At 37.2% G+C, this 19,864-nt stretch overlaps 1 protein-coding gene across 1 annotated transcript in view; it reads right to left on the bottom strand.

The window, feature by feature from the left end:
• Positions 1 to 1,378: 1,378 nt before the first annotated feature.
• The window catches only part of LOC149069495 (uncharacterized), a 172,197-nt gene continuing 153,711 nt past the window's right edge, over positions 1,379 to 19,864 (bottom strand). The window contains exons 15-18 of the mRNA XM_089249807.1: positions 6,888 to 7,049; positions 6,037 to 6,126; positions 5,633 to 5,854; positions 1,379 to 3,122 (exon numbers count right to left, since the gene is read on the bottom strand). Coding sequence (XP_089105933.1) covers positions 1,590 to 3,122; positions 5,633 to 5,854; positions 6,037 to 6,126; positions 6,888 to 7,049 — 2,007 coding nt within the window. The 3' untranslated portion in view covers positions 1,379 to 1,589. The remainder of the gene's footprint in view (positions 3,123 to 5,632; positions 5,855 to 6,036; positions 6,127 to 6,887; positions 7,050 to 19,864) is intronic.

The raw sequence follows: 19,864 nt of genomic DNA, 5'->3' as shown, positions 1-19,864 counted from the left end.
TAGATTGCAATGAATGATTCTGCCAAAGCAGAAATTGTATAGGTTTTAAGGTTATTTGGGGAGGGGGTGTTTGTGTATCATTTGGTATTTGTAGCATTTGACATTTTTTTAATTAAAAAAAATTTTTTTTAGGGGATTTTTTTTGTTATGCTATCATTATGTTGTCTAAGGAGGGTATCCTCTCCTCATCCTCCTTTTTCTAATTTTTTCAGTGGCAGCCCTGAGATTTTGATTTTAAAAAAAATCAGAGTTAAAAAAATCATATTTTTGATTTTTTTAAAAAAAATATCATGATTTCTTCATAACCTCGGTATGAGGTGCATGCATGGTCAAGAAGAAGTACTGTGGTAGTCAGCTAAAGTGGTTTTTCGAATTTAAACGTGGGAATCATTGCTTGGAGGGTGAACCAAGGATAACTCTATATAGGTTGTAGTGTCGCAGAGTTTTCAATAAATGGGATTACTTACAATCTTTTTGTTGGGAATTCTACCACAATTAACATGTCTAAAAAGAAATATGATATTCACATTAGTATGAGAAACTATATATGCTTGGAGGAAGACAATGATAAGTTTTATGAGCAATATATCACATAGAACTTATATCAGGGTTCCTAGCGACCTGAAAAGGCACGAAAAATTTCAAATACAATAATTTACCTTTCTTTTGCGGACACCCGGTGGGACAAAAAATTTGTCCGTAAAAGATGGGTTTTATTATACAAGGGAAATTATTATTACCATTTTTTGGCCTTAAAAGAGCATCCGAGGGGGATGTCTGTTAAAAGGGGTTTTATTGTATTTGGTAAAAGTCAGGAAAAATATGAAATATTTAGATAAAGTCTCACATGTACGCAGAAATATGCAAATATTTGATAAAGATCGCTGAAAAGTTCTGTGCAGGTGAAAAAAACCCAACTATTAAAACAAAATTTTGAAATTTGGATGGTAAAGATTTCGCATTATATTTTATTTCTCTCAGAGTTTCGGTCGAGAAAGTCACTGGGAAATTTTTGTTTTGGTAAGGGAAATGGCCAAGCAGATTTTGCTGGGAACCCTGTATATTTTACTAATATTTTATAGATTTTTTTGTCGAAAAAAAAAAGTTTTTATTTTCAGTTGTTGTAGACGTGTTGAAGGGGGGAAACTGATTCGCATTAGTATGACCTCAGAAGTTTGCTGCATTTGCAGACAAGAAACATGAGGTCATTTCCCAAGTAAAGCATGTTCATTGAAGTACAAAAAAGTCTTCGTGTTGCCGCAATTTTTTATAATTCAAAAGAAACTTTTCACGTTCATAAACTTGAAAAAAATAATAATAAATGCAAGAAAAGTTAAAAAAACTGTTTATTGCACCTGAACAGAGACAGGGTTAGGGGAGGGTCTTTTTTTATGTGCAATATATACTTCTCAGCATGATTACCCAACAATTCAACATTTAAAAAGTTGTTAAAATATACATTATCAGTGCAAAATTGTATATATATATATTATATATATATAGGTTTTTATTTTTTATTTTTTGTATACTGATAGTATAATAACATATTTAAAAATTTTTACTTTACAAACGGGCAAATGGTTGGATATTTACAAATCGACTGAATCTGACCGATCTATTTCTAATAGAATTAGATCCCTTTCCAATTGGAATATCTGTTGGCGTATACTATCGTATTGACTTAGCGTGTGATCAGGGTTGGCAGGATTGTTGTTGGTGCTATCACATTGAGATTTGTTCGGCGTTTCATCCGTGGTCTCTAATGAGTGAGGATCAGGAGAATTGCGTTGCTGGCTATCGGCTGTGCAGTCATCGGTGCTAGTACCGAAAGAGTTTATATTTTCTGTTATTGCGGAAGAATTATTCGCTTTAGGGCCGCTAATGTGGTTCTCGTTCGAGTCACTGCCGGTGTCCTTCTCTAGCATGGACACCGACTCGGTTGAAGTGTTTTCGTTCATTTCCAAGCGTTCATCATCGGGAGGTTCGTCGATTTCAGTTGCCGAATGTTCGCAGTCGGCACTAGTGTACGCGAGAGTGATATCTTGCGTGAATGAAGAGGCGAGGTCCTCATCACTGACGTGTCCTATGGTCTCACTGCAATCAACCAAACTGCAACTTTCGGAACTGTTACTTCTTTCATCTACTCTCTCCGTTGCCATTGGCATACACATTAATGTAGTCTGACAATCCTCATTCAAATCACTACCGTCTGATTGTAACGATGGTGAGACGAACCCATCCGTGGAGTATCTTTGTATTCTTATCTCGGGGCACACTACCTTACGAAAGTTATCGAGGTTATCCGCCGATGGCGTCCTGTCTGCATCGTTGAAGCTCAGATCCAATGATGGTGTCGATGCGTCGTCCATTTCCCACTGATTGCTTGAGTAAAAAACCGGATCATAAGCTTCGTCTTGCTCGTTGTCTTTTCTGTCGAACTGGTCTGCTGAGCCAGAATAATATCTGGATTCATCATCCCTGAAGCAAGACTGTTCAGGCTCACCATTATTGCTGTTGTTTTCGTCGTTGGAGTGGAAGCTATTACTTGACCGGTTGCTGTCAGTCAGGCTGTCCCTGGGCAACATCTGCAAATCCGGAGTCTCCGATGGAGTAATTAGTGTATTGTTATTGGACGAAGATCCGCCGTTTTCAGTTGCAGTCACGTAGGACGAGCTGTATTGAGGAGCTGTGTTCCACTCGCTCCCGCAGCTTGTCGTGTTCATCGACTGCACCGATTGACTACCATCGTGGGAAGAAGCCATGAAAAAAGAACTGGTTGGCGGAGTACAGAATACACCGTTGTTGTTATTACTGTTGTACTCGCTCTGTAAGCGAGTGGTGCTCTTTGAATACTGCTTACCCTTCATATCATTGCTCAAGAAATCTTCTTTCTGACTAGAGTTGAGTTTCGACAAACTCCAGTTCGTGATTCTCGAGACGAGCGTCCTATTCATTGAATCGGCCACTAGATTTAACGACCGTTCCGAAATGCTGCTGTATACAGGGTCTATCGGCAGCACTGAAAGTTTTTGCTTACAGTCTATTGATGTCATTGCTGGCAGGCTGGATCTCATTACTTTGCTGGACCTCTTCTGGGATGGTGAATCACGAGGTTTGCCGCTCTACAAAATACAGAAAAATATTAATTAATATTCTGGCGGTAATTAACTATAAACTTTTCGAGTTACGAACATAAATATTGAAGGGGAAAGAATTGTTCAGAAAGAACTCATTTTATTACACTAATTTTTCCATTATCTCAGGAACGATTTGATAGGTGAGATCGTAATCAATAGAGCCCGGAAGGTTAGGCATTAAAAAGGGTTAAAATATAGGCACTGAAAAGGCATTTATAATTTATGGAAGGAAGGAAAAATAACTAAAAACTGGCATAGGGGTTGTCGAATATTAACAACACTAACTGTAATCAGCTTAAACCTCAGATATAATTTATTTAATAGCAGGCAAACACATTGTCTTATCAAAGAATGAACTATCGGAGCTGCAAGCAACGTAGTCTACATCCTAAATTTTTAGACCTGTGTGTGTGCGCTCTTAAATGTTTTTATGCATGAACTCTCTATTCATGAAACAAAATATCTCTAATACTGGTACTGCACTAGGTGACTAATTAGACTGAGGAAAAAAATCACAGAGAAACGTCTTACCCTTTATTTTTTTCTGAAGTGCAGTAGTAAAAATTGTCAAAATTTGGAAATTGTACACTGTATATCCATCTTCTGGAATATATGAGAGAATGATTCAGAATGATTCCATGACTAAAAATTTCGAAGAAGTGCTCATGCCTCCCTAGGGAAACATTGACACTTCAGAGGTCTCAGAAAAGCATGAAATTAACACTCCGACGGATAGTAGAAGTTGCCTCGCTCCCCGGCAGTCATCATCTAGAGATTTTACATGCTGCAGGCTAATATAGAATATCAATAGTGAAAGCAGCGCCAGGTGAAACTACAAACATTCAACTTGTGCGCACTATTGGTACCTCCAGACCAGATGGTAATTCCAACGAGAGGGGAGCTTTCCAAGGGGATAGGGGAATTACTACTAAACCATACATGCATCTCATCCGTATTCCTCTGCGGAACCTCTAACGAATTGGTACATGTTGGAATGCGCGTGTACGTGTAGTGAAACCCGACGTGAAATTTGTTTCTGTGTAATGCTTGTTATGTGTAGTGCTGCCATCTGTTTTCCTAACTATGAGTGAAGTGTAATGACTGAATAATTTATCGTTGCTGGCCTGTTGCTCTCTGTGGCGAGACTTTTTAATGGGGAGATCGGCTCGCATTTGCGCCTCGAAGTTGGGAACCACAGGAAACCAAGGGGAAAATTACTAGATTTCTTTTGTGGTGTCCTTTTTCGTTTGATGTCCTAAGCGTGTTTTTTTCTAGGTTAATATAGCCCTGCTATTCTTTAATGGCAGAAAGAAAGGCCAGGTCTTTTTTCAGGGGTAAAGAAGACGGCCACCTGCATATTCACTCTTTTCCTCTTTGAAATAAACTAATATGTCATACCTATACACACTAAAAATTATATTATAGGAGCTTTAAACTTGAAGAATCCTTTCACAATCAATAATTGTTTAATGGGGAAAAAATTAACTTAAATAAAAAAAATTTCAAAATATCTGCTGAGGAAGGAAAGGGTTTATTCTGGAAAAATTGCGGATCATGAAATTTTGCGGCCCGATCGCGCCTTTCAACCCTCTTACGTCCGACCCTGGGTAGAATGTTGGTGGGTGTCCTTCTGTGGTTACTGGCAGGTGGTTTGGATATTTGAAGTGTCTACTTCTCGTATTTGTATTCAGTAGCTTAATGAGCGAGAGAGCACTATTGTAAAATTTCTGGACAAAGGGAAGCGTATAACGTATGAAATAAAGAAGAGGTGTCTTCTTTATGGGGATGTTGGCTCTATGCACAGTTTAGGAAAGAAACTCTGCAGAACTGAAGTTTGATTGATCAGCATAATTTTTTTTAGCCAGACGTAATGCGGTCGAAATGAGTCCCACCAAGGACTAGCATCACTGCAAAAAACATTTCATAGGATCAACAGTTGATTCAGAATTAGCTATGAGAACGAGAGAGAGCGCTTAATCCATCATTGCGGATGACCTGGACCCTGGATCATCGAACAGTTTCCAAGTAGGTTCCTCGTAGGGATGTTCGAGGCCATACATTGCGACATTTACCACTGAAGCTATTGAAAATCACGTAGTCGTACGCAGGATTTTCTCAAAGTTTGGGGTTACCTTTTTCTTGCAAAATAACACTATAATTTCGGCTCGGGGTTGGGTTTCTAACCCCCGGGGGTTAGGGCTTCAAGAGACATTAAAAGGAGAGCGATGCCGGATTGAAGGAGCAGTTTCACAACTAGCTCTCTCTGTACACACATGTACCCACTTCTTTCTTCGAGGAAGGGATAAAAAACTGCCAATTCATTCGGAAAAATGTGTTTCAAAATCTTGAAATTATGTAGGAAAGTAATGTGCTATTTTTGTACCTTTTTATTCCTTTGAGAAGCTATTATTGTACAGTTTCGGTTTATATTTGATTTGCCCTGGTATTATTACTGTGTTTTGAGATTTTCATTTTCCACATCAATTTACATTTACCTTGACTTGGTGTCTAACATCATTCGCTTTTTGGGCACCGATATTCTTATAATCGACCGTGGACATGAGGAGCGGATGCATGGTACTGAGAGCGGAGAAACAGGCTCCCGGTGCATCATTGTGTTTCTGAGTGTACCAGATACCGCTGTTCTCTTCGTCCGCTTGATATCGCTTGTAATCTGCCAACCAAGGCGGTAAATCATCATCGTCACTTTCATCTTCCTACGCAAGATAAAAATAGGAAAGAAAACTGTCAACCTCGATAAACAAAAGAAGAATATTTCGCACGACTATGTCGAAAACTTTTTCCTCCTACTTTGTCAGTGAATCTCTTTTGTTATGTACGTAAATACAAAGTCATTTGATTAATGACATAAAATGAAAGAAGAGAAATTTCTCCGCACCTGGTTACCGAATCCCGTACTTCGGTTTTTTTTAATATTCGGTGGCGCAACACCCACTTTCTTGCTGATTCTGGAGATTTCCTCTTCGAGCTGCGACAATGAGTAAAAAAAAAATATCAATTCACAATATGGGAACAATTATAATTAATTATAAAAGATTACTAAAGTGTAAACTTCAATTTCTTGGAATGAGTGTCACATTAGCGAATGCGCCTGTAGTAATAGTAACAATGGCGGGGGGGGGGGAATAATTCTAGAGGCTCAACTTATAGCTGTACCCTTCTTCCATAAAATATCTGCAGTAAAACAATGTTTGTTTATGGAATAAAGGAAGCAGTTCATGTTTAGAAAATATATATAAGCTTCTCAATTCTTTCTTTGCGAAAGATGGAATACGGGGAACGATTTATCATAGAGGTTCTGTACGGGATTTCAGAAGATATATAAGTTAATTAATTAAATAAATCGTGTCTCATGTAACAAATGAGTATGGAATACTTATACGAACAAAAATATCATTTTTGTACATATCGATTTTGACGTTTATCCCATTATACGACTCTTGTCAGTGATTTTAATATTTTTTAAGTTTTATTTATTAACGATTTTATGTTAGATACTTTTCCAGTTTTATTTATTATTTTATGGCACAATTGATTATTGTGATTCTATATATGGGATTATTATACATGTACATTTTATCCGACATGGTCTCGTCCCTCTTCGGGGCAATGACTGGACCTTATTCGGTTCAGGGGGGCGGGAGATATACATTGCCTGATTTTCGATGTATGATATTGCAAGAGTTTCGGTGATATTTATAATATTTATCAAGTAATAATGCGTCATACTTCGAGAAGCTCTCTTTTTAGAGCTCTGTTTAGTACTTCAGCCCTGTAGATGGTTTCATTAGGCTCGTCGATAGCGAATCTCCTTGTTTTACATTCGACTTTCACTCCCGGTGTTGCCACAACAGCTCCACAATCGTCAGCGTCTTTCATTATTGTATGTATCTGCATTCACAAAAAAGTTTCAATTTAAAGAACACATTTAGACATATTTCCAATTGTTTAAAATACAGCGCAACCCGATAACTCAACTACCCCGGTAACTTGAAATTTATCATTCTCGCATGGTCATAAATTACAATATTCAAGGAGGAAAAACCTCTATAACTCGACACATGATGATCACATCCCGTTTAAGTCGATTACGATTTATAGTGCGTTAGTACAACTCATTTTCAGGAATGTCTCATATGTTGATCAGTACATAACTTACGACATTAATATCGTGTTTCAAAAATTGTATGTTTCAATATTTCTGCCGTTTGTTTGTTGATTTGTCAAAGATCCCTCCCCCCGTCCCCCACCACACTTTTGGGCAAGGTTACTTCCCGTTATATTCTTTTACATGAAAACCGAGAATTTCGACTACGAAAACCAGATAGACGTGAATGATTTCTGAAATTTTTGAGCGAAAAATGGTGGCTAAAGCTTGATCAAAAGATTTTAAGTGACAAAAGAAAAGTTATTTTTTGGACAATTGCACTGCTCATTAACAAATAAGAGATCTTTCGCCAATCAAAATATATTTTTTCCCACCTAATTCGGGATTAGACGAAAACTTTCATAGATAATTGGTGATAAAAATATTTTATTCATTTGTAGATGATGTGGAATAAAGAATTTGTCAACAATATACAGGCACATATGCATACATAGTCGATTATTTTTAGATTTTTAAAGGTGAAATATATGTGAAATAAAACTTCGCTAACTTTTTACATCCACTTAAATCGACATGTTATTCGATTCTCTTGGGGTGTCGAGTTATCGAGGTTCCATTGCGAAAGCATTGCTTTGAAGACATAGGCTAATCAGTCACGACCCGTGTCCGTTCTTAGAGATCCGTCTCGTCACTCCGAATCATTATTAAGCCGGGTTTTCCTAGGAATAGGTTTTTTGCGCCGCGTGAACCGAATTAGACCATTTCGCGCTGGCAGAAACGTGTCAAATAATTACGCTATGCGTTTGTGTTTTCCTAGCGTGGCGCATCGGATCAGGACGGCTATATTATAGTATGGCCTTGGCATCAGCTACTCTGTCGTTTGCATGCTCCGGTTTGAAGGGAAGGGAAAGAAAACACACAAGAGAGTGAAGAGAACATCGACAAAACGCGCGGCGCACGACGCATTGACTCTTCCAGAAGCAGTCGGCCAATCACGCCCAACGTAAAGCGCAGTCGTCAGGCGTATTGCGCTCTGTAAGAAAACAGTCATGCTGCTTTTCTTATTGGTGAGTGGACGGCGTGTTGGGCTGTGCGATTCACTTTGTGCGTGGCACAGGAAACCTACTTCTAGGAAAACCCGGCATTAGGGTTGGATTCTGAGCTGCTCCTGCCGAGTGTGAATGGAAAAGCCTAAAGAGGATTTTTTTTTTTCAACTAAAGCCGGGTTTTCCTAGGAGTAGAATTTCTGCGCCGTGTGCAGCGTGAAAACGCTGTAGAAACCTGCTTCTAGAAAAACCTGGCTTAAGACAAGTTGGGTCTCTGGGAAGCAGACGGGCCTAAACTATTGCGCATGAATAGCTCTCGCTCCATTCAAAACGAATACACCTTTAGATGTGGTTACCAGTGCAGCCATACTGCATGTGTAACAGGGTATAAAAGACGTTTTCACTTTTTTTCCACACTATCAGCTGTGTTGATACATACAAGTTGGGCTTTGAAAATGCATTGTTGAAACATGACAAATTAATAGAATTAGACCATTTCGTTCGACCATTTTGTTCGAAAAATATTTTTAACAAGAAATATTTACTATAGTTTTAATATAGTAAAACTACTATATTTTTATTAAGACCATTGCTTAAATCATTGAATTATAAGCATAGTTGTAAACTCATTATTGAAAATTAAAATTGTTATTAAAAACTGATTGTTTGAACTAGATGCATCGTTGCAAACTCATCGTTGGAATTGGAACAATCGTTGAAAATTTAAAATTAGATGCATTGCTGAAAACTCGTTAAAACTCGATGCATTGTTGAAATCTCATTGTTTGAACTGGAAGCATTGTTGTGTGTGTGAAAACTCATTGATTGAAGTTTAAGCATTGTTGTGTGTGTGAAAACTCATTGTTTGAAGTTTAAGCATTGTTGTGTGTGTGAAAACTCATTGTTTGAAGTGGAAGCATTGTTGTGTGTGTGAAAACTCATTGCTTGAAGTGGAAGCATTGTTGTGTGTGTGAAAACTCATTGTTTGAAGTGGAAGCATTGTTGTGTGTGTGAAAACTCATTGTTTGAAGTGGAAGCATTGTTAAAAACTCATTGTTTGAAGTGGAAACATTATTGTGTGTGTGAAAACTCATTGTTTGAAGTGGAAGCATTGTTAAAAACTCATTGTTTGAAGTGGAAGCATTGTTGTGAAAACTCATTGTTTGAACTGGAAGCATTGTTGTGAAAACTCATTGTTTGAACTGGAAGCATTGTTGTGAAAACTCATTGTTTGAACTGGAAGCATTGTTGTGAAAACTCATTGTTTGAACTGGAAGCATTGTTGTGAAAACTCATTGTTTGAACTGGAAGCATTGTTGTGAAAACTCATTGTTTGAACTGGAAGCATTGTTGTGAAAACTCATTGTTTGAACTGGAAGCATTGTTGAAAACTTGTTCGTCATATTCGATGCATTTTGTTGAAAACTCGTATTTTGAATTAAAGGATGCAATTCGAATTCAGGGATGAAAATACCGTTATTTAAATTAGAAGCATTGTTAAAACCCGTTGCTCGTATTAGAAAAATTGTTGAAAACGTACTACTTGAATTGGAATTGACAATTCATCCTTCAAATTATCAGCATTGCTGAGAGTTCGTTTTTTGAATTGGAAAAGAATTGTTTAAAACTCATTGTTTCTACTAGAAGCATCGCTGAAAACGCATCGTGTGAACTAGAAGTATTTTTAAAAACTTGTTGCTCAAATTATAAGCATCGTTGAAATTAGAAGGATTGTTGGAAACCTGTTGCTCAAATTAGAAGACTTTTCGTCGAAAACTGATTATTTGAATTAGAACAACCACTAAAAAATTGTTATATAGTATTGTTTGAATTAGAATCCTCGTTTGAAACTAGTTTCGAAATTAGAAGCATTGTTGAAAGCTCATTGTTTAAAACCGGAAGCATCGATATGGTTCAAAAACCTGCTGGTATAAACGGCAAATCATAAACTAACGCAGGTCAAAAAACTCAATTCCTATTCACCTTCACAGTAAAAAGAAAATAGTTTTCTATCCCATTTCATAGAGAATAAATCTATTTCAACATATCAGGTCTAGTCACGCCATAGTGAAATTTGCATATTCTTTTTTATAGTACTATCAAATCTACCTCCATTCCGTAATTTGCCCAAGCCTCAGAGATCATTTCTACCAGTCCAGCATAGATATCGTGCTTGATTCGATCTGAACACGTGGTGGCATGACCAAGTTTCATACGTAACAGATCTTTTCCTTCCAACAACAACAACAACTTGCGTCACAGCCGCTTGATTCCAAATTCTAGAATTATATAAAGTATTTTTTTTTTATTTTCCGAAAAGAAAAAAATTATACAAGGAGGAGCTTCTCAAAGTACGGGATCGATCAGCAGCTAACAAAAAAATGGAATCTTTTTGAAAGTTCCGTTATGGAAATTGCTGTGTGGGAGAATAAGATCCGTACATACGAGTGCTTTAAAGAAAAATAAAGTTTAAACGAGAGAGGAATGTATGTATGGTGTACACGTTCCTTGGAAAGTAGTTGAGAACAAGAAGAACAAGTGGTTTTTTTTATATATTTCGGCGCGGCTCCGATCCATAAATGGAATAAATATGCAAATAAGCAAGAAGTGTAACAACTGAAGAGAATATGTATGTAATACGCGGCCAGGAGTGAAAGAAGAGGAAAACTTCTTTTCCAAACTTTTACAGCAAATATTGGCTCGAAAATAAAAGTTTCCGTCACAACGATGCGCAATCTTCTAGGTAAAGGCATGATTTTTATACAATAGATACGTCGAGTATAAACTACGTTATTTCTGCTATTTTCTGTATTTTATATATAGTTTGTCCTACAAATTCGGAAGTAGTTTTGAAAATGAAAATTGTTTTTTTTGGGTTCGAAGACCGTCGTCCGTTTGAGTTAGTTCTCAACGTTTCCCCAACACTAGTGGTTGGCATCATCAGGAGAATTGATAAAACTTGATCAAAGTCAAGTTTTCCGGAGTATCAGGTTGTATTTACGTACATAAGTGGCTTGACATACACTATTGTTTTGTGATTGGTCAGTTGTCGGAACAAACAATTTTCATCAAATGATGGTCGCGAAAACCTTATCAACTAGTTTTGAAAACTCATGAAAATTGAAGGAATTGGTATATTTGAATACGGTTTGCGAAAAAGTCATTCTCACACTAATTAGTTCAGTTTTTGGCGATAGAGAGCGCTGCACAAAAAAAATCACTGGAAAATGCAACAACACCTCATATAGCATAAAGCTTCCGAGTGAAGCTTTGATGTCACTGAAGTCGTCTATTTCACCTGTACCCATTAGATATTGCATTCCGACGTATTCGAAATCTTTAGTTTTTTGTGCAGTATCTGCTATAGAAGAGGTGTTGGTTTTATGAAATGTAGAGTGTACGATTGAAACATCTGATTTCTGAATTTTCCTGTTATTATCTCTTTAAGATTGTCATTATGATGTTGGCACTGGTGGATAAAGTAGGCTATTATTGGTGAAGATGTGTTACATCTGGCACGAATAGCCGCCTGCAGCTTCACGAATGTTTCGAACATAGAAGAGGTTGAAGAAAGGTTCAATTCCAATCACTCGTGTCCAAATTTTCTGCAGCGTCCTCTATCGAAAAAATTTTGAACTAATTTTTTTCCTCAACCAAAAAGAAAATTCCTCTTTCGCGAATATAACTTGTTCGCAAACCGCATTCAAACGTAGCAAATCCTTGATTTTTTGTAATGAATTTTTAAACTATTTGCGAGTTTATGGGACACTTACGTATTTAGCGGGAAAAAATTCAGAATAACAAATTCCAAAATATCAAGTTTTTTTTTGTTTGATAAACTTTAAATGTTTTATGAAGTAACATGTAACATTATCCACTCTATTCAGAACATTAACAAAAAAAAAAAAGAAAGATGACCAACTTCTTAACAATAATTCATTAATAATTACTTATAATTGGTATTTATTTAAATGAAAAGTTGGACTAAAAGTCCCGTCGAAATGTTTGAGGCCCACGATGCAACAGTAAGCAATGATACTGGATGCGGCTTATATGCCGGTGTTCTCTCATCTTGAGCATCCACCTTATATACCGGAGTAGTTTTATCTCTAGTGGTGCGTACCACGACAAGGCGTCTGACCATTATGTTCGCCTTCGAACAGAGAGAAGTTGGCCACCCCTGTGTTAAATGATCAAAAATTTATCAAAGTCTACGCTTGGGCAGTTTTAATCCAGTTTATGTTTAATCCAGTTTTGAATAGACAGTATGTATACAGGGTGATTCAGAAAAGATGGGATAAACTTTAAAAAAGATGATACTACACACCAATACAAACAATTGTCATTAAAGAATGCGTGGTCTAACATGAAACGCGCTAGCGCGTTTCGAAACAGCCGCTCCACAGACGTTGGCAAACGACATTCCTGTTGAAATTTATCGGGAGAAAAAGAACACCATGCATGCAAATGTAACCAGGGGAAGAAGAAGAAATCGTATGCAAATCTGCGTTACAGTGCATCAGACCGGGAAGCAAGAAATGATCCAGTTTCGCACCGCAGCCGATGCAAGCGCGCAAATGTTATCGGATTTGGCCACCGCCTATGGGGGAAAACGCTCACCGTACATTCGTGCTGCCTCTGTGATACTTCCATTTTCAGCTCCGTAAATGAAATGTCTGTCTGCTGTTTTAGTATCACTAAAGTGTGCCATTATCCCACACGTTACAACTGTTAGAACGGTTGCACGCTGGAATAACTTCATAAGTCTGGCGTCCGCGCCTTTTATTCACTGTGACACAGATTAGCATACGGTTTCTTCTTCTTCCCCATACATTTACATGCATGGTGTTCTTTTCTCCCGATAAATTTCAACAGGAATGCCGCTTGAACGTCTGTGGAGCGGCCGTTCGAAATGCGCATGTGCGGTGATACGGGGGGGGGGGCGGGAAAGGGCATTGGCCCCCCAGAGTCAAAGGTAGAGTCGACTGATCTAATGCATATATGTATATATGAGTTGACATCATCATCGTGGCCCCCCCCAGACTTCCAAGTCTATCTCCGCCTATGGAAATGCGCTTGCGCGTTTCATGTTAGACCATGCATTCTTTGATGACAATTGTTTGTATTGGTGTGTACTATCACCTCTTAAAGTTTTTCCCATCTTTACTGAATCACCCTGTATGGGTGATCAAGGCGTATGGCATTTTACTGGTGAACCGTTGATTCTAGAGGCATAATTCCAATTAGAAAAAGTATCCAAATAATATCTCCTCTCAGATGCAAGGAGGGGGGGGGGTGTATATTTATTAAAATAAAAATGTTGCATTTCTATACGAACACTCTGTGCTCAAGAACCCAATTACAAGGTTGTTGCTTTGTAATTGGGTATTGTAAAAAACCTAAAGGATGCTCGCAAAAAACAACATCAAATGCGGGTGTGAAACGGATTTCCAACATTTAATGTGTTTTTTTTTCCAATTTTTCCCAAATTTTTGAATTCGAATATCCCAGTGAATAAAAAACGTAAAAACATGAAATTTTTCTATTGGCATCAGGAGATACAGGACAACAACTTTCTAATTGGATTGTTGAGCATAGGATGTTCGTATAAAAAGTTAACATTTTTATTTTAATAATCACACACAACCCCTTTCAATATGAATGACGTATTTGGTCCCCACGTGATTTTGACACTTTTTCTAATTTGAAGCATGACTCTATGGTCAACGGTTAGTCAGCAAAATGTCATATACGCCCTGTTACATATGTGTACTCCGTACATATTTCCCAAAGAATATAAATATACATTTTATATTCTCTGTTTTTTCTCGTTTACCTTAGCTATAAAATATAATTCTGTGGGGAAAAAATATCCTTCGCGAATGTGAAGAGGGAAAAACTCATGCATGACGAATGCTTACTCATACTCTTCGCGTGGTTTAAAATGAAATGCATAATTTATCACCAAGTACACCATGTTTCGTCTCCAATTTTTCCCTTTTTTTTAAACCAAGTATATTCCATTCAGCACTTTTAGTTTCCGTATGCGTTCGTTCTCGCGCGTGAGCGGGTATGAAAAACCCTGAATTTTTGACGAGTTTTCTTATTACACTAATCGAAATTTCTAAAAACTTCAAAAGAGCACGAAAGTAAGAAAAAGATTGGTTATTCTCTTTAATCCCCTCCCGTAAGAAATATAGGAAAGGAATTTTTCTCGATTCGAAATTCACGTTTATTACGTCAGAACGAGGTTGTTTGTCATTCCGTAATTCAAAGAAATTTCCTAACAAGAAATTTTTTCGGAACGCTAGTTCGTTCGTCCCGTTATTCCATTCAATTTCTATTGATGAACCCAACGATTTGAAATTTTGAATCATTAAATTACTGTCCTTGGAGAAGTTCAAAACTTTTCATAATATAGTAAAACGATTCTTTAAAGCATTGAAAGAAACAAAAAGAAAAACTAAAATTAATAACGGCAGCATTTTTAGTGTCATGTTATTGGCGACAGATGGTGCAGATGTTCATATTCAGAAAATTCATAGGAGGTTCTCTCTTGAGTATTTGTCAGCTCACAATGTCAATGAGCCTAGGGTTACCAGGTTGGAAAACTGACAAAAGGAGGACGCCTGAGCGCACCATTTGTAACGTCACTTTTCCTCACAACAGATAGCGCCTCTATTTTCGCATATTTTGGCACATAATTTTCAGGCTGTATTCTTTGTTTCTGGGAAGAGATAAACCCCCTCCCTCCAGGACCGTAACTAGGCTGGGGCAACGGGGGCACTGCCCCGAGCAGAATTGAGGTTTTCACAAAAAATTTACACTTACACAGTATTTTGCATAATGCTTTTTTCTTTTAAGGGGCCAAGAATATATCTGTTCCGGGGCCCCGAGAAGGCACGCTACGGCCCTGACCCTTCCCCTCCTTCGGTACATGGCATTCCATTCTTTTCTCACATTTACATGCATTTTTAAAATGGGTGATGTGGTTTTCTTCTTCCAGTGCTATTTTAGGAAGTGTCTTTTTCATATTATCTTCTCTGGACCGTGGTTATATCTGCTCCCGGCTTGGGTTCTTGTATTCTCTGAATTTCGATTACGATTGGTCAAAGCATATACACGCACGCACACGAAACATTCACGTGTGAATGAAGATATTTATATTCCAGGGTGGAGAAGAAAAATGATTACGAAAACCTGAAAAAAGGAGGACAAAATAATGAATTTTTTTAAAACGTACAAGGATTAGAAGGATGCTTAAAAAATAACATAAAAAAAGGAGGATGTCTGGTAACCCTAAATGAGCCACAAGCACACTCATTCCTAGTGCTGGGTCTTAGGAAAGTTTGATTTTTGTAGTCGCGCCATCTCTCGAGAGTGAAGGTAAGTAACGTTCGATAAATGTCCTAACTCGAACGAATGATTCGCTCACAATGCCAATCGGCGCTTTGGAGTATACAACACGCTGAGGCATAGGCGGTGATTGACTTGGAAGTGTGGGGGGGGCAAGGTCATTATTGCTGTGGGGGCACGATGAAGATGATGTCAGCTCATATATACATATAAACATTAGATCAGTCGACTCCACCTTTGACGCTGGGTAAAACACAGTGTAACCACAGGGTAACCTATAAATTAGTAAATTATTTAAAAATTTATAAAGACTGAATGTATTGGTATATTTGAATGTGATTTGCGAGGAAAAACATTTAAAAAAAAATTAGTTCAAATTTTTGTCAATAGAGGACGCTGCCCAAAAAACATCACATGAAGTATGCAAAGCAGAGTCCTATAAAAAATGCAGGGTGTACGATTAACAGCTCATTATGGATATTTCTATTGCTTACTGACGCTTTTACAGGGTGTTTGTTGCCTTCAAGTGGCGACAAATTTAGAAGGGTGACATTAGGCATCAAGAGAAAGAAAAAATTGCCATAGAACATGATAACGCAAACTACGTTTAGTCAATGAAAATCTCAAAAATACTTATAAAGGGCGTGGCGTCGAGTAGGATACAAAGGCTAATAATGAGAAAGAGAAACATTTATTAGACAGCAACACAACCTGTGGTATACAAAATGAAGTACAAAAAAGTAAAATAAAAAGTACAAAAACTATTTACTTGACAGAACGATTACAATACAGCCTGAGCAACACAATTCAACGTCAGAAAGTATACGAAGAGAATAATGATTACAGAATCGTTCGAAGTTGTGTGCGCCCGCGAAGGCACAGCGATTGAGTAACGATTGTCGGACGCGCTCAAAGATACCGCGTGTGCCTTATGAAGGGACATCAGTCCCTTCATAAATATTTTTGCGATTTTCACCGACTAAACGTGGTCTGCGATACCATGTTCTATGGCAATTTTTGTTCCTCTTGATGCCTAATATCATACCTCTGAGTTTGTTGCCATTTCAAAGCAACACCCTATATAATTTCATTGTGATGGATAAATCTTCATTCTTTGGTCGATGGATAAATCACTCTTGGACTGAACTAAATTGTTTTCCTGCATCAGAAAAAATCCTCTTCCTTCTTGAGAATAACTTTTTACGAAATGCATTCAAATATACCAATTCCTTTAATTTTTTTCCTGAATTGTTAAACCATTTACGAATTCATGGGACACCCTGTGCATGAGTACCCTTTTAATTAAGGTTTCATGGGTTAATCACAACTAATTTCACGGTCCGATGTTTGTATTAAATACATCAAAGAATCTGTTTAAACCAAAATCAAATCACACCATGACCATCTTAAGCACACGATAATGAAATGAACGAAATTAATGATACCAAACATATCACCCCAACTGCTTTCGTTGCTATTGTTGACGGTTGTCTGGGCGCCATCTCTATTTTACAAGTAGGAAGTTGGGCTTCGTAACTCGGAACCTATTCTGACAAAGAGTTTGCGAGTTTTGAACCTTATGGAACTCCCGAGCTTCCATGGCGCTTTATCTGAGTGGATGTTTTATCAAAGTACCGCGCGTTATAGCATCCATTCTTCAGACTAAAATTATTTACCCGGCACACACTGTCTGAATCTACCGAACGGAGAAAATTCTCCCCAGATAATGTGCTGTCATGTTGTCTCCTTAATTCTTGTAGGAATGACATGACTTCATAGAGCGTTTTGTTGTCTTTTTCATCTATAGTTTTATGAATGTACGCGACCGTTTCTTTCTTTCCCACGAAAACCCTTAAGCTTGTCTGTCAGTTTGGCTGAACGTCGAGAACGCAAGGAAATGTCAATTCAATAATGCGTTTTCTTGCGCTTCTATTTCTCTTTTTGCTCGATTTGTTCATAACTTATCCTTACTTTTATGAGACAGTAAATATTTGTCTGTTTTTATGTCATCGTTGCTTGGTGATGGAGAAATTGGAAGAGCGCGTTCTGCACACAGGTGCTCAGAAATGAAGTAGGAATTCAATGTTAATATTGATTCATTTGCATTCTATATTTTATTTTGACAAAGAAAAAGTGTTTTACGGACATAACATCACGTTCAATTTTGATAGAAAAAACCCTATATAAACTTATGCAATTTTTACGTTGTTGATTCTGTAAGAAAACATGTGTCGCATAAATTCGTAAATGGTTTAAAAATTCAAGAAAATTGAAGGATTTGCTTCATTCGTGTTTGATGTAAAACAACTTCACTAATAGAGCTTTATCCCCCAATATCAACATCCCAATGGAAACCTTATGGAAGCGCTAGTAACAGGAAAATTCAGAAATAAACTGCTATTCGTAACACCATGCGTTTTACTGGACTCTGATTTGCATATTTTCAATGGTTTGCTTTCAAAAATGCACGTTCATTCAACAAAAAATCTGAACTAATGTTTTTCTTTTCCGGAAAATGTCCGCCTTTGTAAGAATAGTTGTTTTCCGGAAACCGCATTCAAATATATAAAGTATTTCAATTTTTATGAAATTTTGAACTATTTAGAATTGATGGGACACCCTGTATAAAGGACGTTGATGATGCATTTATCTGAAGATCTATTTGGATTGTTCTATGGACCGTTTAGACAATGCCTGAATTTCATGTTATTAATTTCCATGTGGATGATATGCTTTTATTCATATATTGTAGTTTTTTCGTAGCTTTTTACTTTAAATTTTTTGAACAAATTTTCTACTTTTTCATTACAATATATACACAGTGGATTCCACTTGTAAGGTTTTAAAAAGCGTCATCGAAAACTTTGTTAGTGGGGAAAAGCTTTAAACAGGAAATCTCAATGAGTATAAATAAAAGTTGGGACCTCAAAAATAAGTCACACCAATATTTGACGAGTTTATGCGAGTATAAAAAAAACAAACTAATCTCAACTCAAGAGATAAGGGATAGTAAAAAGGATGTTGGATCAAGGTCGGCAGAAAACATTGGTTCTGACCCAACATCGTTTTTCAGGTACGTTAATAATAGATGTAAGGGGACAGTTGGCCCCCCTCTCGATAGGAGGGTCTACGGTAGAGAGTAATGTAGGTGTGTGCTTTTTGCTTTTAATGACGTTTTCACGTCAGTTCACAATAGTGTAGGCGATATTTAAAGTACCGGTGTGTCATGGGGTGACAAAAACCTCAACGCAATTCAAGTGGAAGATGTGGAAGTCCCAAAACTTCTAAAAATTTTATGTGAAGAGAAAGTACCAAGACCAGATAATGTTGTTCCTATGGTCCTTAGAGAATGTGTTAATGAACTGTTGGTGTCGGAGAGGTATGACTGAAGTGTTTAAAATTTTCAACGAGATGGATAAAATGGACAATGAGTTAATAATACGTCGTCAGTGAACTGCTTCAACAAGGGGACACCAGTATAGATTGGTAAGGAGCAATTCTAGGTTGTGGGGTTGAATGGGGAATAAAGGGTTGTGAATGAATGGAATAGCGTAACTCCGGGGGTCGTAAATTGTAAATCAATTGACACGTTTAAAAATAAATACGATAATCATATTGGGATATACATCCAGAAGCTATCATATATAGATGAGACAACCATAATTTTTTATGGGCAGTATGCATATTCATATTTTATCATAATTATTGGAATTTGATTACTCTTATTGGGTTGCCGTATTTTTGATACAGTTTTGATATATATTCGACAATGTTTTTATGGCCGTCTTTTTTTAGTCACCTGGTTGGTTGGCATTTTGTCTGTTGTGTGTGGCCTCTTTCTCACTCGCTTCTTTCTTATTCCAAGAATTGAAAGAAAGTTTCTATCTCAATCTCTTTTCGTGGCGTTCTACAAGGATGAAATAAATCTCATCTGAACTGAGTAAACTTAATCAAGTAACTTAACTCTTCTTCGTTTCCTAAACGTAAACTAAGGTTCCATTTTTTTTTTCTGGCAGCTTTCTGCAAGAATGAAGGAAATAAAAAATAATCCGCTGTACACTCACGCATGTCTTAAGTCATTTAGTTGGGTTTCTTAAACGTAAACTCAAATTTTTGGGAATAATTCTTGGCAATAATGAAAAAAACCCCCTCATTTCAACTAATTAATCTTTTTCTTTTGTCCTCTGATCATGAAT

The sequence above is a fragment of the Pholcus phalangioides genome, unplaced genomic scaffold (assembly GCF_987345545.1).
Source record: "Pholcus phalangioides strain wild (caught in Gottingen) unplaced genomic scaffold, Ppha-v1.0 ptg000022l_1, whole genome shotgun sequence".
Lineage (NCBI taxonomy): Eukaryota > Metazoa > Arthropoda > Arachnida > Araneae > Pholcidae > Pholcus > Pholcus phalangioides.
The sequence above is the reverse complement of the archived record's forward strand: the minus strand, read 5'-3'. Positions and strand labels throughout refer to the sequence as shown.